The 26280-nt window shown below is 38.9% G+C and overlaps 2 protein-coding genes across 6 annotated transcripts in view; one reads left to right on the plus strand and one right to left on the minus strand.

Annotated features, from left to right (window-relative positions):
• The window catches only part of GOLM1 (golgi membrane protein 1), a 69951-nt gene extending 53057 nt beyond the window's left edge, over window positions 1-16894 (plus strand). For both annotated transcript variants that reach the window (XM_045021961.1, XM_045021960.1), the window contains exons 6-10: window positions 4647-4785; window positions 8015-8192; window positions 10153-10479; window positions 13904-14029; window positions 14476-16894. In XM_045021961.1, coding sequence (XP_044877896.1) covers window positions 4647-4785; window positions 8015-8192; window positions 10153-10479; window positions 13904-14029; window positions 14476-14549 — 844 coding nt within the window. In that variant the 3' untranslated portion in view covers window positions 14550-16894. The remainder of the gene's footprint in view (window positions 1-4646; window positions 4786-8014; window positions 8193-10152; window positions 10480-13903; window positions 14030-14475) is intronic.
• A 2219-nt stretch (window positions 16895-19113) lies between these two features.
• The window catches only part of NAA35 (N-alpha-acetyltransferase 35, NatC auxiliary subunit), a 38487-nt gene continuing 31320 nt past the window's right edge, over window positions 19114-26280 (minus strand). For all 4 annotated transcript variants that reach the window (XM_045021942.1, XM_045021944.1, XM_045021945.1 and 1 more), the window contains exons 18-23: window positions 25117-25253; window positions 23780-23847; window positions 22808-22948; window positions 21623-21745; window positions 20747-20827; window positions 19114-19473 (exon numbers count right to left, since the gene is read on the minus strand). In XM_045021942.1, the coding sequence (XP_044877877.1) occupies window positions 19414-19473; window positions 20747-20827; window positions 21623-21745; window positions 22808-22948; window positions 23780-23847; window positions 25117-25253 (610 nt within the window). In that variant the 3' untranslated portion in view covers window positions 19114-19413. The remainder of the gene's footprint in view (window positions 19474-20746; window positions 20828-21622; window positions 21746-22807; window positions 22949-23779; window positions 23848-25116; window positions 25254-26280) is intronic.

The following is a 26280-nucleotide window of genomic DNA, read 5'->3' on the forward strand; positions in this document are numbered from 1 at the left end:
AATTCCTCTTTGGGGTCAGGACCCCTACAATTACAACACTGAAATTTCAGATTTATATAGCCGAAATCATGACATTTATGATTTTTTAAATCCTGTAACTATGAAATTGACCAAAATTGACTGTGAATTTTGTAGGGCCCTAGTTATGAGCTGGGTGAAACCTTGGTATGGGTTGAGGTTAAAACCTCATTCGAACTGATGTGTGAATGCACCCATCTTCGTAAAAAACACTTAAGCTTTGTTTTACATGTGGCTCCTTAACAGATTCTGTCCAGGGTCGGGGAGGGTTCCACTGGGTATTGTGACAGGATGTGAGTGTGTGTGTGAGGGAAAGCAAAACATACACAAACCGAGACAAAAGAGAGAGGCAGAAGTAAAAAAGAAAACCAAGAAATAGCCTTGTGAGCATTGTGAGACCCTGGAAAAAGCTAGAGAGAGCTTTTGGTTTTGGCCAGAGAGGCTTGATTGAGACTTTAAGCTAAGAAACTGGGTCTTTTGTGTTTGGTTCCTCCTGTGTTTGAAGAAGCAGGACTTTGTACATTTCTTGTAAATAAACAAGATTGCATAAAAAAAATAAATCAGACTTCCATCAATTTCTACTTCCAACTGGAGCGTCCCTGGCCTGAAATTTGACTAGCTACTCAGATTACCGTTGTCCTTTTTGATCCAACAAACCTTACTCCCAGTGCTATGCCATGGTTGACAGGTGCTCACACACAAATGAGGAGGTCAGCTAAACTAAGCCATGGTGGTTTGTGTTATATTAGAAACAGAGGGAGAACTAAGTGGGAGTTATTTGTCAAAAATAAAAACTTTTATAGCAAGACAACTGAGTTCTAAATTTTTAAGATGTTACAAAATACTTTTAAAAAATTCTCTAATCAAGAATGTGACTGTAATTCATGCAGTGAGGACTATGGCTCTGAAGTAAGTCTGTAGTTTTGTTTTTGTTTAATTCAATTCTGTGACTCTCCTTTCCTGCTTTTGGAATTAGTCATGATTAGGCTTGAATGTGAATTGATTTCTGAGCTTTTTAAGCGAGTGCTGATTACAGAAGCATTTAAGATTATTTATGTGGGGATATTTTCAAAGGTACAAAAGGCAAATTAGGCACTTAACTTTCCTTTTGTGTCATTGAAAATCTTCCATTATACATTAATTGGGGAGGTTTGCAAAATGGATTCCTTTCCACTGACTTCAATGGACTTTGGATCAGACCAAGGTGCTCAGCATTAGTCAGCAGTGAGGTATATGGGCTTACTAGTATTACAATTAAAAGGAGAGTATGTTCCTCAGTAACTGACTAATCAAGAGATCCTCAGTTTCATACTATATGTGCAGTCCTGCCTTTTCTTTTAGAATTCACGTAGACCAACAAGAGTTACAGAAGGATTCTGGGATTAACCTGAAAACTCTCCTGGAGTTGGACTGTCTTTTGATTTTAACAAACTAGGGTTGCAGGCAAAAGCTGAGCAAGTTGTGGAGTGTTAGGGTAGTCTGTTGCTAAGGTAGCCTATAGGGTAATCTAGTTTACTGTGTCCAGTATAAAACATGTATAAAAGTTGTCTTCATATACTTTTAAAAAAATCTGTTTTTAACTGTACAGGGTATTTCTGAATGTTCCCCTCTCCACCCACATGCTACTAAAAACAATAAAACACCCAAACTTGTTTGTTCTCTTGAATTCTTATCTGAATGTTCAGTTGCATATTCTTCTAACTAATCTGTTCTTAAAATGAAGAGTTCAATCATTTGTTCAATCTCTGCAACTCTAAGTGAAAAATCATTACAACCCAGTGGCTCTCTGGTGGCCTATATGAAATGAGTTGGTGGTCTGAGTCTAGTTCCCAGTGGCCAGTGCAGCTCTCCATACAGCAAACATGCTGCTGTAATTGGCACATTTTATTTAGTATTGGCAGAGGGGTCAATCATTGACCAGGCCAGGGGAACTGAATTTACAATTGGTAGATTTTCCAGGTGCGGATGGGGCACATTGATCGCCCCCACCAACGTAGAGAAGCTTGCCTTGCTGCTATGTGCACATTACCTGTCATATGCATGAACAGAGGATTTTAATCTCCAGAATTGCTGATCTGCAACCTTTCGCAAAAAACAAAATTCTTCTACAGCAACAGCAATCAAAAACTAAGTGGTTACATGAGTTGGCCTTATTAGCACATGCAGTATGTATGCACACATAAAATGGAGAGCGAAGCCAGTCATTGTAGGCCACAGTTAGCACCCCCCCAGAAGATTCTCAAAATCTCCCACATTACGTGGAGACAATTTTAGATCTCCTTATCTCCCCCAGGAGTTAAGAAACTAATATTAATATAACTCATCCCTGTGCTCAGTTTTTCTACAGTCTGTGGTGTTCGCTCTTACAAATTTTAGGTGTTTCCTTTAGTTTGATGATTTTCTTACATTTAGAAGTTAGTCAGCCAAATCATGCTTTTGAAAAGCCAAAACTCTCCTGGTGTGCAGCACAAACAAAATATTAGCAAAGGTCACTAACTTGACTTTCAACAGCACATCTGTCTACCTATTCCTTTCCTTTCTAGATGTGAAGTAAGTGCCTTTTTGACTCTTGCATTAAACACAAATGACCTGCTCACTTGGGATATGTCTTCACTGCAGTTTATTTGAGATAGCCAAGCCCATCTGTGAGTCTCCACACTGCAAAGCCATACTTGAGTTGCCATGTCTACATAGGTGTTGCAGCAACCTGGGTGAGGCACTAGAACTTCTGGGGACATATCCCATGGTTCTCAGTTGTGCACTAAACTGAGCCGCATTAGCAATTATTTTGCGGTTTATTGTGGGCAAATTTGTCTATCCTTCTTGGGCCCGTGTGTGTGGAAGAGTTCTGAGCCCACCAACACAATAAATTAAAGCACTTTCCTAGCTCTGGTAAATTAACTTAGTTTCTCCCCCATGCCTGCTTCATGAATGTATCAGCTACCTCCTAACATTCCATTAATTCAGGGGAACATCATCAGTCCAACTGTTTCTATGCAGAATCAATACCTAAAGGCTTACAACTAGTACTTGAAATGTGTAATTTCCCCCCTCCATCTTGAGAAGTCACATGCCAGCTGAGCTATTTGCAACATGGCTTTCTCTTTTAAAAGTGTTCACCTCCGTTTTCTTGGCACTTGCTGCAGTGGCATTTCAGTTAAGAACTTAAGAAAGGGAGAATATTTTCAGAAATGAGGCACATTTTGAAAGAACATTGTTTTTTCTAATGGTAATTTATATCTAATACAAAATGCTTCTGAATGGGCACTGTTGTATTACCGTAATTTAAACGAAATAAGCAAAAAGTGTTAATAATATAACCCTGCCGCTGTCTAACTTTAAATGGTGTAGAAAAAGGTCTGGTACATCAGCCTGCTTAGCACCATGGCAAACACAACATTAATAAAAAGTTAAAAAAAATGTTAAAGATACAGAAAAGAAGGAAAAACAATTACAGCATTTGAAATGTAAAATATTAAGTGAGGCCTTCATTTTAGCATCGTTTGTTTGATGATGAAAGATTTTAGAAGGAAACTCCCTCTGCTGTTTGACAGTGTCTTAGATGGTATTAAAGACGGTAATAACTGGCCTTTTGAGGAAGTTAGTTGAGATGGGCTGGAGATATCGCTGCTGCTGCTGTTGACATCCATCTTAGAAGGAAAAGCCCCCTTGTTTGACTGTCTCTTAGATGGTATCAAAGATGGTATAGCTGTCATCTCAGGTGGTGTTTGGGATTCAGCTGGAGCGGGTAGGGGTGGCGATGTCACCTGGGACCCTCTGTTTCTCTGGCCCAGTCTGGTCAGGACACCTCTCCAGATCAGGATTATGAAGTCCTGGGGTCCCAAGAAACAGTGTGGGTGGCAGCTATGGTGATGGCAGCTAAGCTTGCTCCAGTAGCCACTATCTGGTCTTTCATTCTGTTCTTCTTCTTCTTTCCAACTTTTATCTCATTAACTTCCGGCTCTTCATCTCCATAACTTCAACACAGTCCTTGAGTCATATCAACTTGTCCTTTTCATTTAGACTAATGTAGTCTATCTATCTACCTCCCTTTCATACCTTTTCCCATCAACATTTGTTGTTATAGGTTATGTAACATCTTATGAACTTTTACATACATTTTACAGTTGAGCTCACAATTTGGGTAATTTTATAGGCCCAATTGTCACAACAGCACCCAAGATCTCCCTGGTTCCTTGTTATTATCTCCTCTCCCACCAAAAGATAACTTACTAGGTCAAATTGTAATTTCTGGTCTTTGCTCCTGAGACACATAAGAGGCTCCTAATTGACTTAAGGTAAACAAAAATAAGCCTGGTTGTTTAAACCAAAACATACCTTTTGCACTGATTTAACTAAACCAGTGTAGAGTGACAAATTTAGTTAAACCAGTACAACTTTCCCATGTCCCCTCAGATGATTCTAGCCTCACCTCCTATTTCTCTGTTGTTGTTGTTCTTGTTTTTTTCAAACTGTGCAAATGTAGGACTAGGAAATCAGCAAAATGGAAAAAGGAAAGAGATACACCTTTTGTGAGGGTTTTTTTGTTTGTTTGTTTAAGAAAGGTTTGTCTGTTAGAGATGTTCGGATGACAGTACCTCTATAAGCTACTTGTTCTTTCTCTCAAGGTCCCAGTGCATCAATCAGATGAAAGAGTTAAAAGAACAATGTGAAGAAAGGATAGACGAGATCACAAAAAAAGGCAGTGAGGCCCCACAGGCCAAGGAAATCAAAGAATTATTGAAAATTTCCAACAAAACCTACCAGGTAAGCCTGTGTTTTGTTTTGTTTTTTTGGCAGAAAGTCAGTTGTACCATTATTTAAGATGTCAATGGAGCTGTACTATGTTGCTTTCTCCCATAGGGTGCTACTCTTTGATCCTTTAATACAGGTGTAGGCAACCTATGGCACATGTGCTGAAGGTGGCACATGAGCTGATTTTTCAGTGACACTCACACTGCCCAGGTCCTGGCCACCGGTCTGGGGGGCTCTGCATTTTAATTTAATTTTAAATGAAGCTTCTTAAAACATTTTTAAAACCTTATTTACTTTGCATACAATAGTTTAGTTATAGACTTATGGAAAGAGCCCTTCTAAAAACGTTAAAATGTATGACTGGCACGTGAAACCTTAAATTACAGTGACTAAACGAAGACTCGGCACACAACTTCTGAAAGGTTGCCGACCCCTGCTTTAATATATAAAATAGCAACAGATTCTCATGATTTTTTTCTATTATAATGTACTAGATGACCCTGTGAAACTTGGGAGATTAGTGTTTCAGATAATAAATGAGGAAGTTGCAGCTTGACCTCTATTGTCAGAGTGAGGCTTATCTAGGGTTGCCAGGTGTCCGGTTTTTGACGGGAAACCCCAGTTGAAAGGGGACCTGTGCAGTGTCCGATCAGCGCTGCTGGCTGGACCACCAAAAGTCCAGTTACCACAGTAACCCTGATCGGCCTCTGCCACCAGGAGGGTGGGAAGAGCAGCTGCTGCTGCTGGAGGAGGCGGGATCCTGACAGTGCATGGCGTTTCTTATATTAAAATTAAAACACAAGTTTAAAAAACAAGCTTTAAAGTAATATGTTATAAAGCAAATTTGCCATTAATTGTACCTTAAAGGATTTTTGTGTTGCAGTTTCATTTTATAAAGTAACCCGAGGAATGAAAAATCGTTTGTGCTGAGCCTGAAAAGTCTTCTACTTAGTTATCTAGAAAGTTGAATGTCAGCTATGCACGACAAATAAATATATTCAAGTTTAGCCTTTTTTGGTTTGGCAATTATTCATTGTTAAAAATTGTTCTAATATTTTGTGCAAACCTATTTAATCCTATGAATTACTTCTGTACTATTCAGTAAATGAATGGTTTGAGTATTTGCTCTTTGTGTTGTGCTTGGTCACCCAAGTCAAAGCCCTGACTTTGACTGAAATTGGAAAGCCTTAACAAACAGTTTCATAGTTATTTAAGAATTTCCCCCCCCCAAGACATTCTTGAAAACAAATTGCTGTATAAATGTTTGTATAATACACAAAGGTGCAAATACCGTTCAAGTGAATTTGTGTGTTTTATTCAGACATTGTTTGTAAATACTTTATTTCAGTATTTGTTCATCTCTAGCTTTACTGAAGCTCAGACAGGAAACTTTTTTTGTGCACAGTGCATGTGATTTTCTACACTATCGGGTTCCTATTTGTTGGCATTGACAATTTTATGTACTGTGCATATAAAATATTTTATATGCTCCCTGGCTTCTGTAGAATTGTTCTTCTCCGGCATACACTGTAAACAAGTACAGAGAAGCAATAGCTTTATTACAACCTAGTTTTCAAGTTGCAAGAAGTTGATCTAGTACAGCAGAACTTTAAGTGCTGCTCAGTTTTATGCTTGTAAAAGCAAACTAGCTTAGCATTTAGCCAGGAAAATGCTCATAGGTGTAAGGTTTGTTGCCCCTAAAATTTCAATGGCTGAATTTCTAAAGTGGCAGATCTTTAAGATGATATTCTTTTACAGCCATTAAACTTCAAGCAGTTCACTGGAGTAAGGGTTTCCTGGTATATGCTCTAGTGTTCTATCTCTAGTCTACTTGTAAATTCATCAGTGATGGCACTTGCTTTGCTTTTCTTACCTGGGGGAGATTGACAGTTTAACCGATCTCACTGTTAAGAAGTTTTCTTGATAATCTATTTAGCCTAGTTCCATTGCATTATAGTGAAGCCTGTTTAACTGAAGCTTGGTTCTCATAATCCTGGGATACCTATATCCTGGGGTTTCTTGGTGCATGCCCCAGTAGAGCCAGCCAATTGTCATTCCTTTTGCTGCACTCCTGAATTGGTGGACCAGAGTTGCTTCTTTATAGCGAGGCCGCCTGCTTCCTCCTTTCATCTGAAACCACTTTATCTGAAATCTCAGAATGCCCCCAAAGATTCAAATAAACTGGACTGTTCCATATTCTGTATACCACATTTGGAGCTCAGCTGACGTTTCTTTGTGACTGATTCACCTTGTCATCTGATGCTGATGTCTGCTATGTGGTTACTTGTGCACACAGTCACTGTATCAATGAACACTCATGCTGTAGCAAGTTGTGATAGCCAAAGTGGGCTCTGGCTTTGTAAAACATTTGCTGTACTAAACCCACACTTGTTAGCTGCCATCTGCCTTTGTGAACAGTCCAGGTGGTGGTCACTCTTAGGGTATTATTTTGGCTTTCATCTGTCAACAGGTGTGATAAAGAAGCAGATGGTTCCAATGAGGTGGAGGAAGGATTACAATACTTTTTTGGAGGAGATGGCATTTAGGGGTTTACAAGATGTCCATCTACACCCATGTTTGCCACTCACCCACTCTCTGGCATAAGGCTTGGATAAATTTGTGATCAGGCATTACGACAAGTAAACAACAAAAATATCTGCATTGAGTGCAGAGGAGGAGGGCAGGACTCCTAACTGGTAACATCAGAACAGTCCAAATTGAACTAATTAATGTATCTGAATTAGGCAGCCATAAATTAGTGTTCCCAAAACTTATTGAAAGCTGAGCCCTCCTTGAGAAAAATAACAGTAGTAGCTTCTCCAGCCCAGCAGGGCAGCCTAGGGGGAAAGTTGCACTGCCTCTGTTTTGTATCCAAAACTATTTCTTGGTGCTCCAGAGGGACATGTCCTTCATGCTCAGAAATATTGCTTCAGAGAACAATAGCTCCTGATGCACTATGCATAGCAACTACTGAATCTGATGGTATTGGGTGGAGTAGTACAGGAAGAGGCATTATATCAAACTGTTCTGTTGGTGTACTGTGTGTGGAAACTGTGCTGCCTGTTTATCGGGGTTGTGTTTTACTTCCGACTCCAATGAAGATTTCAGTTCAAGTCTATTTCTTGAATTGGTTTTGGAGCATTTAGATTTCTCTAGTCAGGGTTAAAAATGAAATATAAATCAGAGTATAGGAATAAGCATTTGGATGGACAAATCACATATGTCTGTATATGTTTTTAAGGGTAATAGTCAGCTGCCAACTTTTAATCGACCAGAGCTCCAGCTGCATGACCTGGAAGAGCAGAAAGGAGATGAGGAGCAAGAGAGGAACAAAATTCTTGGAAATGTAGCTCTAGAAGCATCAAAGCCAATGCCCAATGTAAAAAAGGTACCAGAGATTGAGTCTCATGGAGACAAAGGTAAGATTGGCTATTTACATTACTAACACCTTAATAGCAAAGGAGGTGAGAAATGGCTTCTAATTAATAGAATTTTAATTTAATTAGATGTAAAACAAAACTGCATATAACTTAGTTCAGCAGATTCACATTGATCACTATTTTTTTCTGTGCTTATGGAAAGTTATAGTTAATAGCTAATGCCTGTCAAAAAATATATTTTAATTTAAAAAAACTTCCATTGGCTGAAGAATATGTTAAAGTAGTAGTGGCTAGATCCACAAAGAGGACTTGGGCTCAGCACTGAAACACCTAACTTTAGGCACCCAGACTCCCTATACGATGTATGGGAAGAGTTAGATGCCTAAGAATGGGATCCACAAAAGCCAGCAAGCTAAGTGGCTAAGATAGGCAATAAGAAATACTGAGGAGAGGTGCAGGCACCCAACTCTGGACCAGATAGAGGGCACCAATCTCCACTTGGGATTCACAGTTGTGAACCCTCTCCTGGAGTTAGGACTGACCAGACTTAGGAGCCTTTACTGCAAAAAACAGTGGTGGTGGGTCAGAGAAAGAATGAGTGACTCTGTAGCCTAGTGATTGGTGCACTCTTCTGGGAGACCCAGGTTCCTGTCCCTGCTCTATTGCATACTCGCTTCAGTAGGAAAAAGACTGAGACCTGCCCACTAGCCCAGTGGTTAGGGCACTCACTTGGGAAGGGGGAAATCTGTGTTTAAGTCCATGCTTCACATTGGGCAGAGTGGGATTTGAACCTGGGTCTCCCACAAGTTAGGTGGCAGCTGAGTTTCTGAGGATCTAAATTTTGGATTTAGACATCTGAAGTGGCAATGAGGTGCCTAATCTTTGTGAATCTAGCCTTAAGTGTACACTGCAAGTAACAGGACAATGTTATATTTAGCAGGCCTAAATTAGTATCTCTAATTTGCTATGGAAAAGGCGCACTCTTTTCTGAAGACCTTCTGAAACAAAGACATGACTTTAATAGCCTAAAACATTAGTTTGTTTTTAGTAGATGTGACCCTCCTGCAACCGCTGGAAGTTATCTTTTAATCAAACACAAGTTATTGGGCTGAACACAGAAGTAACTGGGTGAAATTTAAGGGCCTGTGATATAAAGGAGTTTAAACTAGATGATCTAATGGTCTCTACTGGCCTTAAACTCTATGAATATGAATGTATGAATGGTTGCCAAATTCTCTGCTTAGCATCATATACGTTTGAAATTCAGTTTTCTTAAAATACAACTCTGAGCATATTTCAGGTCTCATTCCAAAGAGCTAGTATTTCAATGTGACTTTTTATATAAGGATCTTCTTGTGAATTGTATCTCAAAATGCTGTAAGAATACAGCTACATGGCGAAAATGACGCAGCAGTGTATGCTGGGACCAGTAATGTCCCTGAGCTGCACCTTTATATTAAAGACAAAAGCAGCTACAGGCTCTTTGTAGAACTCACATCTGGTCAACCTTGTAGTAGGCTGACTATTTAAAGCCAGTTGCACTGCTAACAGTGTAGCGTTTGCACGCGTGCATGCACACACACAAGTTTTTTACACTTTTAATGCTGTGAGAATAGGCATTTACATAGAATACTAAAACTCTGTATTTAAATAATTCTACTCTGCATGTCCAATTATTAATTGATCTCACTAGAACCTGAAAGGGATTCAGACTTTTTCCCTATTTACCATAAAACAAAGACAATGCAGACTTTAAAGCCCTTATGAAATACAAATCCTGCAGTGGTTTCTAATAGTACCGTTAACTTAGGGTATGCTGATTTATGCCTATACATCCTTTGGAGTTGATGCAGCTTAAAGAGATGTCCCTGCACAGGAAAAAAAATGGAATTTGGGTGGGCAGAGGGCAGTTGATTCTGTTCTAGCTTTTTAAAGGCTTACGCTTTGCTAGGATCAAAACTCTGCTTAGTGCACAAACTGTGATTACATTGTTTTTCAGAAGGGACACATGATCTGGTTGCAGTGAACAAAGAGGAGTCTAAAACAGAAGACAAGAAGCTTTTTGTTGATCAAAGACCCCCACACGATTCAGCCAAGAGTGCCGTGGATCATGAGGAACTATCTCCTGAACTAGGAAAGGAACCAAATCCGTATGAGGGGGTAAATGTTCCTAAAGAAGGTGATGCAGAAAGGGAGTCTGTCAAAATGCAAGAACCACCTGCAGGCCATGCTGTCAATCAAGAAAATGCTGCCAATGAAGAAGTGGAGCGGGAGCACCTCTTAAATTATGACGCTCAGCCGGATGACCAGGAGCCCAGTCAGGATGGTTAGTACAAAGACCCACTCAGGCTAAATAGCTGCCAAGTGGCTTGCAGCTAGAGCCAATGATCTTGTAGAATGTTTCAAGGGTCATTTCTTCCCTGGTGCAGTAATGATTAATATAAAATCTAAAATGTCACAATGCACTGGTCTGTCATGTGACCGACTGGTACTCTGAGATGAGTTCCCTGCTTTCCTTGCTCTGTGAGTGGAAGTTGGAATTTGTTTCCAGCTCTTATGCTTGTTAGTTGTATTCTGAAGTGGTTTGGGTCCGGATCAGCAGTCCTGCCTGTTTGCTACAGATGTTGGGCCATCTCTTGTTCGTTTACCTACATGAGTATGTCCATTGACATCAGACTCCTTATGAGTAATTCTAATAGGATTTGACCTATTAAAATATCTACAGCGAGGGGTGAGGGTGAAATGTTTGTTTGTTAGGCAAAAAACCCAAAACCTATTTTTAATAGGAAATTCTTTTAAACAGTAATATTTGTGTTGGACTTGACCTTGGCAGACTTGCACTACTATATATGTACCTGGAGACAAAGCAGTTTGCATTTACTCTGCATTACTTCACACCTGGTGAACTAGAGCCATTATGTTTTAGTTCACTGCTCAGTGTTTACCAGCCAGATCACTCAGTTTCTCCTGTCTAAATAGTAACTGTCCTTAGGCTCTGTCCTTTCTATGGGTTTGATTCTGTGAAGCATTGAGTCTCCTGTAGATGGCGCATACCCTCAGCTTTCATTATCTTGCAGGATTAAGCCCAAAGGCTGAAACATTTAGCAAGTACTATGTTTTTAAGCAGACATGCATCTTTGGCTTCAATTATAGCCCAGGGATACACTAGAAAAGGTTTGCTGGTAACACTGTACTGACACACATTTCTAGTGTTGATATAGCTTTTGCTGAATATAGTTTATACCAGTTCTCAGGCAAAATAAGCAATACTACCAAATGCACTTTCATCCTGGTATAGCTGCATCTACACTAAGTCTTTGTTGGTACAGAAATTTAAAAAAACCCAATCACTCCCCTGACATTACAATACTAGCAAAAATGTCTAGTGTGAACAGAGCTTTATAAGTACATCAAAGCTTCTAGCTCCAGTCATCTTGCTAGTGGTGCAGTCTTAGGGCAGGTCCATACTCACCGCGCGGGTCGACGCGATGAGTTCGACTTCTCGGAGTTCGAACTATCGCATCTGATCTAGACGCGATAGTTCGAACTCCGGAAGCGCTGAGGTCGACTCCAGAACTCCACCACCGCGAACGGCGGTGGCGGAGTCGACCTTGGAGCCGCGGAGTTCGACCCCGCCGCGTCTGGACGGGTAAGTCAGTCGAACTATGGTACTTCGAGTTCAGCTACGCAATTGCGCAGCTGAACTTGCGTACCCTAGTTCGACCCCCGCCCTTGGTGTAGACCAGGCCTCAGTGACAACATTCTCAGCTATATCTGGAATTTCATCTAAAGTACAAATCAAAAGCTCACAGGCAACAGGATGGTGCAGAAGAGTTCACACAGGCGAGAAAATGAAGATTGTCTGATTGTAGCAAAATGAAAAGAATCCCCCCACTCCCCGTTTTGCCGTAAACCAGTTCTCTGCTTTCCAGGTACTAGCACATATTCTCTTGCAGATAAAGTGAAAGCAAGAAGCCCAAGATTAGTTTTCTGAACTTCATCAATCTTTTATGCGATACATGTAGTTAGGCTAACTGTACATACAACACTGCTCTTCGTATCAGTCTTTCAGAACTGTCATGAAAATTTACCTACGTAGGCACAAAATCTCCTTGCCAACACTTACTATAATAAAACTAATTGTTACTTACCTACCAAACTAGTTATTTGTCCCAAGTCATTAGACAAACAGGCTTGCAAGACTGTCATATGTGGACTACCATTGTGAATCCTGTGTTCCTGTGGCTTGTTTGAAACATTTTGCTGAACAGAGGAAGCTGTTCATTATTCTGCTCCTTTGCACATGCCACTAATACCTACTACTGTTTTTGTTCAGTTTATCCTCCTTTAATTGCCATTTACCATTTCTTTCCGTAACCTTTTGCTAACACTTGCTCTTCCTATTATGCTGAATATTGACTTGTTTAGCATCCTGGGGTATGGGAATTTTAATCTGTCCATTGGACAGATTTGCAGCAAGGGAGATTAGGTGAGTGTGTTTTTCCTAATATCTAACTATAAGGATAGTTAATTACTGGAGCAGGTTATCTAGGGAGGTGATGGAATCCTTGTCATTTGGAGCTTTTCTAAGAACAGATTAGACAAATGTGTCATCAGGCATGGTCTTGATGTATGCATTTCTGCTTCTCAGTAGGGGCGATGGACTAGATGACCTCTTGAAGGTCCCGTCCAGCCCTACCTATCTCATGTTATCAAGCCTTCTATATACAAGGGTTATAGCAAACTTAGTTCTGAAATTGGATAGGCAACTGCAGCAAGTCAGAATAGCTGAGAACTGAACCTCTAAGCAGAGGGTAATCAAATTTCAAAGGTTTGAGATAAATTCTACCTGTTGTAGAGCTGGAGTAGGAGGAAGACTGTTTTTCTAGCAACAGTGCTCTACTGCAGCTGTGGCAAGTTTTTGGCCACTAACTGTCATAAATAAACAGATCAGGGTTAAGGTCTCTTTTACCTGGAAAGGGTTAACAAGCTCAGTAACCTGAGAAACACCTGACCAGAGGACCAATCAAGGGTCAGGATAATTTCAAATCTCTGTGGAGGGAAGCCTTTGTCTGTGTTCTTTGTTGGATTGTTTGTGCTCTCTTTGGATCTAAGAGAGGCCAGTCATGTCTCCAAGTTCTCCTGGAGTAGTTCCTACTATCCAATAGTGAGTATTAATTAGAAAGGCGGATTAGTCTTATAATTTGATTTCTACATTTGCAATTGTGTGTTTGCTGAAGGAAATTCTTTATTTCTGTTTGCTTTTACTGAGAAAGAAAGGAGGGGGGGATTCTCTCCAGAGATTGATAAGTTTAGACCCTGGGTATTGTTCTATCTTGGTATTATAGAGACAGTTACTTTCTTTTTATTCTTTAATAAATCTTTTCTGTTAAGGACTTGGTTGATCTTTCCTTGGGTATTCTCAGGGAAAGGGGAGGAGGGAGGCATCCCTCTGTAGTTGGATCCCGGTATCTCTCCTAGGAAAAGGGAGGGGGGAGAGAAGAAGGGGGGAATGGTTTATTTCTCCTAGGTGTAAGAACTCCATGGATTTGGGGCTCTTGGGATCCCCAAGGATTTTGGGGGAAGGACTGTGTCCCAATACACGTACATTATTGGGTGGTGGCAGCTTTTACCAGATCTAAACTAGGATTTAAGTTTAGAAGGATCCATGCAGGTCCCCATCTTGTGAACCCAACAGCTCCAAGTGGGGGTGAGACCTATGACACTAATGAAATTAAATATCTTTATAGATAAACAGGGAGCTGAAGCAGCGAATCAGAACAACATAGCAGTTGACTACAACCTAGATGAAAATGAGGCTGAATCTGAAACTGACAAGCAAGCAGCACTGGCAAGCAATGAAAATAACTTGCATGGTAAAAACCTGAGTCTTCTTTTTTTTAAATCCCCTTGTACACAGCATATTGTATTTTTAGAACTGTCCCCTTAAAAGGGTTTTGGGAGGAATGAAACTGACTGGCTTTCTATTCATCAGATTAGTTAACTCTGATGCCTTTGTGCTTGCTCTGAATACAGCTGGGGCCAGATTTTGCTATTTCCAATTTTACTCTGGTGCAATAAGACTTCAGTGAAGTTACTCCCTATTTACATGACAGAGAACTGGACACTCAGGCCAGTTTCATGGTATATGTAAAAGCAAACCATAACTGGATACTTGTGATATTGCACTATTCTACAGTGACCCAATCCTTTCAATAAGGACTATGTTGTTTCTCTTGCTGTTGTTCCACCCCTTACAAATGCAATCAATTATTCCAACTCTTACAGTATTAAGAATTTCACTTTTTTCCTCCCTTATTAGCCCCAAATCCTGAAGATCTGAATATGAAGAACCACTTATTTGATCAAGGTGAAGAGGAGAGACAGAGGCTGTGAATAAGGAAGCACACTTGTGTGACTCAATCACCTGCAAACAAATCCAACCATAAAGATCCAGGTGAAGCTAGGATGCCATCTCAAGGCTTTAAAAGGGTCCCAAATAAAGTAGATTGCGGTTGTGAAGTTTTAGTACTATGCTTCAATGGTTAAAACTATACTTTGTCTCTTAGAGGTTTAAAGCAGTTGTGAATTGTCAAACTTTTTTTTTACTGTTTTAAAACCTTGATTAGCTAGCAATAATTGAAATACTTTTAAACAGTCAGCTAAGTTGTACAATCGTACAACTATGGCATGAAGTAGGGGAAACAAAGTAATTCTAAGATCATATTTTGAATCCCTATCTGTGCTTCAGATGCTAAACTTAGACTGATCCTCCCCCAGTAAATGGTACGTTTAGTCCTTATTGTCACGAAGGCTGGAATAGTTGACCTAACCCCCTCAAACTACTACAGGGCTTTTGGATAGCTTTTTTCCCCCTTCTGTAATATCATCTCTCTTCACCACAGAAGAATAGCATGGTTCCCATGGGAGGTCATGGCAAAGAGGCTGGACCTGCAGTCACAAAGCTAGCAAGGGGGTGTGGATTAGCTTTACAACTCATTTTAGTAGGAGGATTTGGTTTCTGTCAAACTGACTTGAAGCTACCACTGTCTAAGGGAAGGCTAAAATGGTGTGCAATGCATATTCCTTACTTCACCCATCCACCATTGCATTCAAAGACATTTTTATGTGGGACTCCATGAGTAAACTTGAACACATTGAAGTTATATTATGCATAACAGAATACTATCTCACTGTTATTGTACAATGTTTTTATTGTAACATGTTGAATGTATTCATTGTGGTAAACAAACATACAGTACCTCCTAGTGCCATTAGGAAAGCTTTGGGAGTGCTGGTCTCTGCTTGTTACTGCAAGGTGCCTGTTGAAGCAGGAGTTTAAAGTCCACCACACTATCTATCACAGATGGTTCTCCACCACGCTGTTTTAAAACAATTAGTATCACACACATTCTTAGCTACCCCTGAGGTTTTGTCCTTGATTCCACTTGTAAATCCTGGTTGATAAAAGTGGGTAGGTCACAGGGATTTGGACTCTGATACTGAAGGTCGCCTGTATGCCATAGTCCAGTGTTTCAGACAGCAAGGGAAAAGAAAATGAAAGCAGCTTGCATCCTGTAACTGCTTGTTCAAAAGGACTATTTTTATAATTTGAACAAATCCAGATCAACAGGTCAGATACTAATGCAGAACAGGAGACAGTAAAACAAGATTAGAGGAGAGAAGAGGTGGTAGGCATGATTGAATTGTACAAAGGACTGCACACTGCATTTAAGTTATACTCTCACAGCCAGGGAAATCTGATGCTTCACTTACTACTCATGCACTTTATTTCCTTTCCAGTTATGTACTGTACGCCATAGCTCACAGTGCCAGTAATCTGGCTGTAATCATTTGAGCACAATTTTTTTGTATCTTAAATAAAGGTAGTTGCCATACAATAAACAGGGCTGTGCTCAGAAGCTGCATTAAATCTGGCCTTTGTTATACATAAATGAATGCATATAGACAAGATACGCTTACAAGAGTTGAGAGTTTCTGAATAATGTAACTAAGTTGTCCTAAGAAAGGCATTGCAATGTTCTCCTCTATACAGTAACAAAGCCAGACACAGAAATATTACATTTCTGAAACTTTCCCTCTCACAATACATTGTGTTCATGGTTTGGGGGAAGGCTATACAAACTTGAGAAGAAAAAACACAAGCATTTTGTAGAGTGACAGAAGAATGGGAGACACAAGAGGACACCCCCCTCTAAAAATGTGGACAAAGTTGGGATGTATTGCCTTTGGCAGTACAGAGTTGCAGTTTTTAGTAAAAAGTTAAATTATCTATCCCAACTTTCCAGCCATTAGGTAATATTACTTAGACACCTTAAAAAAATAAGATGGACATTAATTTGACTGTCATCCATTACATGGGGGATTGAATCATCTGTAAATAAAAACTTACTTTCTAAATGGTTTTTGAAGGATTCAGATTCTAAGTGTAATTTTTAAAAATGTAAAAGGCAAGGGGGCTTCTGTCAACTGTATAGAAAAGAATTTTAGAACTAAAGCTTTTTTCTAGTGGGGCAAGAGAAATTAGATTTACTCAGAACTGTGGTTTTAAATAGCTTTGTATATTGCCTAAAATCATTTGTACTCACTTTGAGTTTCCTGAATGAAGTTATGAACTTGACAGGGTGGGGAACTGATTTTTGTTCTTCTTCAAAATGTTTTTGCAATGAAGCCTGATCAATTTTAGAAAAACATTTTAAAATAAAACTAAATCGTTTTCAGTGTGTGTTTAACTAATTTTAAACAGGGTTGGTTTACTTTCAATGTTAACTCCTAGTGCAGGGGGGAGGGGAAGGAGAGAGCTGGTTCATTTACCCAATTTCTAATTCATGTATTCTGTACTGTATCACATTTATAGAAGTTATTGCTAGTTTCTTAACATGTTACCTGTTGACCAGCTTGTGTATTTCCAGTAGAAGGTGGTTTCCTTTGAAAGTGAGCAGTCCAATTTGCCTGGAAGTTTAGTAATAATAATTCTTCACAATGCAGAGAAGTAGAGAGGTCAGTGCACTAAAGTATTTTTGTATTGAATTTACCTAGGAGAGAAGTTAACTTAATTATTGATTTCTAATATATTTAGTCTGCCAATTTTGGGTGTTCAGTTTCAACTTTGATTAAACCATTTTGTAGAGCTTGTTAGAAGTTGTCCAACAGAACGCTTTACCATCAATGTCAATTTGTTGAAAGCTAAATGTTGTTTTTCCAGTGATGGTCCCTTTGTAGATTCCAACTGAATTTAGAAAAGTGTTTTATAATAACTCAGTCAAGCTCAGAACAAAATGTTTTGATAAACATTTCAATCAACCCAAAATGAAGGCTTTGGAACTTTGTTTTTTGGGAAATTTAAATGTTTCTGTTCCATTTTGGAACACAGAATTTTAAAATTGCATAATTTCCTGCAAAAAGAAAAATCCAGCTCGTCTTGCTTTTTAATCCAGCTGTTATTCTTAGTACTGGCTTAGAGTGAGGCATAAACTCAGTCAGGAGTTCTGCCACTCCTAACTTTCACAAAATATCTGCTTGCCTCAAGAGAAGACTACTGTGTACTGTTGCTTTCAATGAATTTTCAACCCTTCCCCTACAGTAGTTCTGGGCAATGAGGAGATATGAGCCATTAGTGATCATCAAAAACTCATGGAAGACAGGAAAGATTCCAGAGGACAAATATAGTGCCAATCTATAAAAAAGGAATAATCCCCAGGGAATTACAGACCTCTCAGTGTAACTTCAGTACCTGGAAAGAAAATGAAGCAAATACTGTGTCGCATGACCATCTCATAAACAAACTAGGGAAATGCAACCTAGATGGAGCTAGTATAAGGTAGGTGCATAACTAGTTGGAAAACCATTCCCAAAGAGTAGTTATCAGTGGTTCAGTTACAACCTGGAACGGCATATCAAGTGGGGTCCTGCAGGGATCAGTTCTGTTCAATAAATTATTTGGATAATGGCAGAGAGAGAACACTTAAAGTTTATGGAGAATACCAAGCTGGGAGGAGTTGCAAGTGCTTTGGAGGATAGGATTAAAATTCAAAATGATCTGAAGTAAATAGGATGAAATTCAATAAGGACAAATGCAAAGTACTCCACTTAGGAAGGAGCAATCAATTGCACACGTACAAAATGAGAAATGACTGCCTAGGAAGGAGTACTGCGGAAAGGGATCTAGGGACTATGGTGGATCGCAAGCTAAATATGAGTCAGTGTAACACTGTTGCAACGACAAGCGACCATCATTCTGGGATGTATTAGCAGGAGTACTGTAAGCAAGACACAAGAAGTAATTCTTTCACTCTACTCCATTGCTGATAAGGCCTCAACGGGGTATTGTGTCCAGTTCTGGGCACCACATTTCAGGAAAGATGTGAACAAATTGGAAAAAGTCCAGAGAAGAGCAACAAAAATGATTAAAGGTCTGGAAAACATGATCTATGAGGAAAGATTGAAAAAACTGGGTTTAGTCTGGAGAAGAGAAGACGGGGCATAAAAGGTTGTTACAAGGAGGAGAGCAAAAAATGTTCTTGTTAATCTCTGATGATAGGACAAGAAGCAATGGGCTTAAATTGCAGCAAGGGAAGTTTAGGTTGGATATTAGAAAAAAATTCTTAACTATCAGGGTGGTTAAGCACTGGAATAAATTGCATAAGGTGGTTGTGGAATCTCCATCTTTGGAGGTTTTTAAGAACAGGTTAGACAAACACTTGTCAGGCATGGTCAAGTTATTATGTAGTCCTACTCTGAGTGCAGGAGACTGAACTATACAACTTCTTGAGGTCCCTTCTAGTCGTACACTTCTATGATTCTATAATGTCATTTTCAGAGAGTCCTTGTTCAAACCAGAATTTCACTTTAACTCAGCTGTGCCTGTCAGACAGGCTCTACTGTACTGTATCATATTCAGTCATGAGTGTTATTAAATCCTTACAAACACCACTGTCAGTCAGAATTCACTAAAATGATTTATGATTAAATCTGTAATAAAACCAAATAAAGTACAATGTTGTTCAATAATGCAGTTGATTAAAAACCATTTCACCCATTGAACATTATACAAACCACTTTAAAACAGCAGTTGTCATTTAGGTCATGTAAGGAAGTCAGACTAAAGATATTCCATGCAACAGTACTTTTATCCAAGAGATCCATTTCACTTCCGGCTACAGTATAAAATACTCCATTTCAAAGCGGGTATCTGAAATACAGATTGCAGTTCAGGTATCCAATAATAATCTCTTGTCTTTCAAACAAGTTTCACAACTGGGAAATATTTGTGAGGAGAGAAGTCAAATTCTGGAGGAACCTAGAGGGAGAGAGAATATTAAAAGATTACTCTGACATACATCACTACTGATTTTATTCCAAAAGGGGAATTCATGGCATAGTTATCTTGGAAGAAAATGCTAGTTTTGCCTACTTGTTTTTTTTCCTTGTTTTGTTTTTTTAAGCTTTAAAATATCATAAAAGAACACAAACCAAGAAAATCCTGTCAGCTAAAAATCAACTTAAAAAAAACTCAACATCAAAAGCTATTCTGAGTTGTGGAAAATAGTCTCTGAAAGACGAGTCATCACTAGTGAGGGGCGAAGTGGGACATTGCCATCTGGGGAAGCCATCAGCCTTCTCAGTTAGAGCTTGTACTATGATGGAGTTGGTACCAACAGAGAGAGGGGAAAAATGAAAAAGTACAACTGAACTGATACAAAATAAGGAGATAGATGGAAAAATTAAAATCTCACTGAGTCAGACCTAAGACATCATGTCACTGCCTAGGGGAAGTCAGTCCTCTTATATACTGTATTGGAACCATGCATGAGTACTGAAGAGGTGAGGCACTTTTTAAAATTATCTTCCTGAAATTGCTTCTCTTTCCAAGAACACAAGATTAAAAACTAAAAATGCTGATCTACCTCTCACCAGCATCTTGCTTGTTGTCCACCCACCCACTTCCCCTTTGCCCAAAATGTGCGTTCCCCATACTTCTGTTTCCACATTCTGGATACTCCCCCTGCCCCACCAATGCTTTCCTCTACTCTCCACCTCACCCACTATCTGCCCCAAGCTCAGCTAATTTCTCCTATTCCCCTCCCCACCTGCTGCAGCTTCTCCCCAGTCCTCAACCCTTCTACTGCTTACTTGTACTTCCTTGGACCCATTGCTATCAGCTGCTTTCCCTTCTCTCCTTCCTCTTAATGTCTAACCCTATTCATACACATCTGCTGTTGCTTCCATCATTAGCCTCACCTTCCACATCATAGCTCCTATCTTTGTTGCTATTCACATTCTAGATGCAGCTTCCCAGCTAATTTCCCTCCCAATGTTCAAACATTTGAGGGCATAACAAATTTCAAAACTTGAAATGACGACAGCTTCTCAACATGCTTCAAGGGTCACATTTATTTTTTAATTCTAATTTTTTCCATATTTGGATCAGATCTGTATTCCCTCTAAGGCTTAGAGTAGTTAAAAACTGAAACTGTGCATTCAACTATTAGAGCTGTAGCAGAAATGGAACTGTTGACTGTGTTATTCAGTAGTTAAAGACAATAAATTCAATTTGATTGTGATTTTCTTACCTTAGAATCCTTCTTGTGACCGCCTGCCAGCAGCTTCATGACCACAATGTTGGGTTTAGCAACTTTTAGAATTCGGTTGACCTAACAGAAAGTAGTAAACTTTCAAGTGACAATTTATGGCCAAGAAAAAATAATTGGGAAAAAAAAAATCAATCAAGCTGTTTCCATAATATAATACTTTGACTGGAATATCAATCCCATTTTAAGAGGTCAAAGCAATTTGTACTACATTTTCAAATATATAAATTATATTTAACCAGCTTGATAAGGCAACTAACTATGTTTAATACAATAGCATTTTTAATATAAGAGACCATACAAAACATGGTATTTCATATTAATTCTCATGATTGTCAAACCTCTGCAGATTTCAAAGTATTATTTGTCAGGGGTTGACTTTATGCATCATGTTGCTCAGGACACATTCCTTCCCTAGCAAGCTGCTGTTCTTATAAACCATGGTACAGGCGAGTCTCATCTTATGTGGGGGTTCTGTTCCGTGGTTAGTGCGTAAAGCGAAAACCACATATAGTCAAAATTACATTGAGTTGAATGGCGGGCGGAATCGCCCGCACTACAGATACATTATTAAAATTGTTATTTTTCTCTTTTTTTTTTTTGCCGACCGCGTAAAGCTGAAATCGCGTATGTTAAATGCACGTAAGATGTGACAGACCTGTATACAGCGGGTTGTTCAATGTGGGAAGTTGACAATCTTAAATTAAATACTTGAGCACTTTAATAACTAAATGATAATTTTCTGATACATTTTAATTCATCACAAAAGTATTTCAGTTAGAACTAATGACAAAGCCAATAATGTATTCCAAACAAGAGCGTCTACTTCTGTTTCTCTACATTTCAGTTTAGCCTTACCTCATGATCTGGGTTAGGAATATTCTCCAGTATCATTTTAGCCTGTTGGAAGTGTTTGCTAGCTGCCATATAGAGATCAGAGGACTGTGGAGGGGGGCTGTATTTATTTAGGTCAGACATTTCCTAAATATCACAAAATATATATATATTAAAACTAATAGTCAACAGCACATAAACCTTTCTACATTGCTTTGATTGGGATCAGAAATCAATCACAATATTTAATTAAAACCAGTTTTTCCTTAAATCAACTGAGTACTGGTTAAAATATTACCACCACTAAATAGCAGAGGTCAAATTAATATTGGTTTTAACCAGTTAAATCTCATGTATTGTAATCTTTATTAAATAGCTTATTATTTTAGAGCACCAAAAAGTGTGCAAGACACCTCACAGCACCAATAAATGACATGATCCCTGCTTTGGAGAACTTGCAATCTATTTGCAGCAGTGATGCCATCAAGTAGGCAGCAAAACAGTGAGGAATAACTAAGGAGGAAAGAGACAGGGGAAGAGCAGTAAGAGTAGGTGGTTATTAAGCACAGGCTTGCGTGCACAGGTTGAACAAGATTTTTTTTAAAGTTACTTTTCCTTAAAAAAAAAAAAAAGCGTAGTTCTAAAGATAGGTAAGATGATATAGCATTGTTGACACAGAAAGCAAGGATGGTCTGATCTGCATTATCAATGTTCATTTTACATGCAAAACTGCCTTCATATTTGTTGCACATACCTCGCTTGCTTGCTGCAACAGTAATACTTTGGCTGTTAAACAACTACCTTTTCTAAATGTATATTATTCTAGCTGATAGTCTGTCAAATTTGATATCTTTTTCACACAAATGCACACATTACAAAGAGTAACAGCAACAAAACTTGGCAAAAAAGTCCAATTTTAGAAAAGTTCGATTAATTTTCCTTACTGCAAATACAGTGAATAGCCTCTTGTCATTCTCTACTTTGCTTAAATAATAACTTAGAAAAATGAAAGATACTTTTAACTTATAACACAGTACTTAAAAGCATGATACTGTCCTTCAATACATTGAGATGCATCGATATGTGCTATAAAATCAGCCACTAGGCATGTAAGTGTACATGCAGGGCCTGATTTTACAAGAAATGTACAAACATATTGAAGGGCAGAGTTGAATCTAAGTGTTTTAAGATTGTTTGGAAAGAGTTCACCTTGAACTGCAGATAGTGCACTGGTGGTGGTGTGATGACACTGTTGAATGGAGCAAACCTGTGCTCATATCGAACTTGCTCACTATCAAGCTCAAATTTGGGTTTTCTCACTTTACCATCCATGTCAAAAGCGATCATTGTCTAAGAGGAAGGAAGGAATAAGAAAGACCAAAGTGAAACCTGTAGCAGTTTGTCATAACACACAAGCACTACCGCATCTTGGAATCTGCAAAGGTACACACGGGAGGATGGGAAAAAAGTCATTCTGAAATACTTTTCCAGGCATTTGATGCAAAAAGGTTATAACTGTATTTCTCCTGTCTCTGGATTCTACTCTTGTCTATTTGTCTGCCTAGAGAATGGACTTTTCATGTGTGTTTTATAATGCACCAAACAAGTCAGGCAAATGGTTAGCAAGGTAACGCCTCCTCTTTTTAATCTTGAGAGGGAGGGTGGTTTCATGAAAGAGCCTACTAAGATAGCAAACCACCTCTGAAGCACTTCTGTTGGGTCAGCTGTCAGAGGGCAGAAAACAGAGGCTAGGGAATCAGCATTCCATTTCCTTTAGCACTGTATGGTACTTCCATTTTAACATTTTTAGTGCTTGTTTTATTATATTTCAGCTAGTATCATTTATAGTTTTTGGTATCCAACCTGGTTTGGTGACAGGAGAGGGCACTATAAACAAGTTCCAGTGCCTAAAGACAATGGCTTCAGCAGACTATTCATCCTTACTCATATCCATTAGAAGACTTTAAATAGCATTATTATATGTCTGATAAAACACTATTTAGAGTAGGAAATTTCTTTAGGAGGGCTTGGCATGCCAAAAATGAGGGCTTGATTCTCAGAACCAACAACAGAATGGACACAAATTACAAAAAAAAAGGGGGCGGGGGAAATTTTAATGCTTACCACCACCATATAACAAAATTGAACCCTACGTAGACCATCTGTTCAGTAATAAGTTACCTTGTACATCCCAGCACACACATTCTGATATGCTTGGCTCATGGTGATCTCTCTGCTCAGAGGGCGAACTGTAAATTCCATATACAAAGATATTTCACCCAAAATAATGATACAGAACAAATGCAGGCAATTTTTTTTTTGCAACTACTAGTTCATTAAAATTGTTAATTGCAAATATCACATGGTTTTCCTGTCACCGTCTCTAAAAATTAGAAACTCTCCTTTTAAATTAAGATAGACAGACATGTTCATTTGGTCCTCAGTTAAGTACATACCTAACTTTTATTCACAAGTTGTCCCTGGACTTTAATGGGACAATTTACATTCTCAAAGCTTGTGGAACTGGAGCCCGATAGAACTTCTTAGGAATATAATAAAAATTTGATCTGACAATACATACTCCACCTCACACTCAGACAAACGTTGCCATCATAAAGCTATACTTTTTGTAGGATAGTGTTTCCCAAACCATGGGCATGCTCCCCTGGAAGTGTGGAACAGTAGTAGTAAACATTTCTGCCACAGTGTGCTGCTAACATGGTGCTGTTGAAGGAGAGAGACAGGTAATTTGTCTTCCTGAAGAGAGGCTCAGTTTGCAAAGAGTTGGGAAGTGCTGGTGTATGGATTAAATCATATTCAATTAATCGAATTGCATCTACCCAGCAATTGCGCTAACCCAGGGTTTGGACCCATGGTCCCAGCAGGGCTGGAGGGTCCGAGCCCTATTGCTTTGCAGTGTAGATGCAGCCTTGCTTTATTCAGGCCCCTGGGGTCAGCCGGAAGTATCACATAATTCCATGAGACAACCTCCTTAACCCTCTCTATCCCAATCTGCAATCCACTCTATTGAAAACAGAAGCCACCTCCCCTTTGTGAACAACAGCAACCCAGATCATCATTAACCCACTCTGTCAGAGAGCCTCCTGGGTTTGCACTGGAGAGCGAAACAATGAGGCCTTTTGCAAAGCGAGCTGCTTCCTGGTAACATGCAGGGCAGGCAGTAAAGTCTTCCCACCGTGCACCACAGTCCTAGTGGCCACATTTGGGGAGAGGGATGGTGCTAGGGACTCTGGGATATGCTTACTTTGACTCGGGTCTGCGCACTGCAGTGTGAATGCAAAAGTCCTAGGTTTGAGCATGGGTTAGAAAAGTACCAACATTGGGTTAAAATACAATGTAGGTGCTCATGCCCAGGGTTCCCTAACATGGGTCAGTTGACTTGAGTCCCACTAACCCTGGGCTTACATTGCAGTGTAGACATACCACTTGAGGTCAGTGAAGTTACACAGGTATAATGGTATGAGAGAAATAAGAGAGACACTCTAAACCTATTGTACCTTTTTTCTTTTTCTTTGTTTTCTTACTACTACGGCCTTTCTGCTGCTCTTCCATTATTCTCTCTTCTGCCATTTGAGAGCTATCAGCACGGCTCAGTGTTGACATCAGCCAGGCATAGAGAAACTCAGACAGATACCTATAATAAAAATAGTATCCAGCTACTACATACTACACAGCAAGTTATATATAATGTGTTTGCTGTTATTACACATTGTGCATTTTCTTTCATGAAGAAAACAGATGGCTATACTCAATTGATATTTCCTTTAAACTAATTGAAGGAAAAAAAGTCTCAACACCATAAGCTCAGTGATGGTATAAAATTACTTCTGTTCTTTTGCTAGTTTAAATCAAAGTCTGGGTATCACGTAAGTATTCAGTTAGATGACTTCTAACCATTTCAAAAATCTTTAAAAAGACTTCAGGCTAATACTTAAATAATCCAAGAGTTTAGGAACTGTACATATTAAATTACAGAGACTAAGTATTTTAAAGGACAGGTTTCAGAGTAGATTATTGAATCTATTTCCCCATGTTAAGTATCCTCACACCTTCTTGTCAACTGTCTAAAATGGGCCATCTTGATTATCACTACAAAAGTTTCTTTTCTCCTGCTGATAATACCTCACCTTAATTAATTAGCCTCTTACAGTTGGTATGGCTACTTCCACCTTTTCATGTTCTCTGTATGTATATATATTTCTTACTAGATGTTCCATTCTATACATCTGATGAAGTGGGCTGTAGCCCACAAAAGCTTATGCTCAAATTTGTTAGTCTCTAAGGTGCCACAAGTACTCCTGTTCTTTTATTTTAAAGGAGTCCCTTTAAAAAAAATTTTAAATTAGTATTTCTTTAAAATATTGACAATGCTTCAAATGCAGTTAACTCACGTGATTAACTCAAAAAAATTAATCACGATTTTTAAAAATTGCAATTAATCGCAGTTTTAATCACACTGTTTAACAATAGACTACCAATCGAAATTTATTAAATATTTTTGGATGTTTTTCTACATTTTCAAATATATTGATTTCAATTACAATACAGAATATAAAGTGTACAGTGCTCACTTTATATTTTTTATTACAAATATTTGCATTGTAAAAAACACAAGATAGTATTTTTCAATTCACCTCATACAAGTACTGTAGTGCAATCTC

This window comes from Mauremys mutica, chromosome 6 (assembly GCF_020497125.1).
Source record: "Mauremys mutica isolate MM-2020 ecotype Southern chromosome 6, ASM2049712v1, whole genome shotgun sequence".
NCBI classification, from domain to species: domain Eukaryota; kingdom Metazoa; phylum Chordata; order Testudines; family Geoemydidae; genus Mauremys; species Mauremys mutica.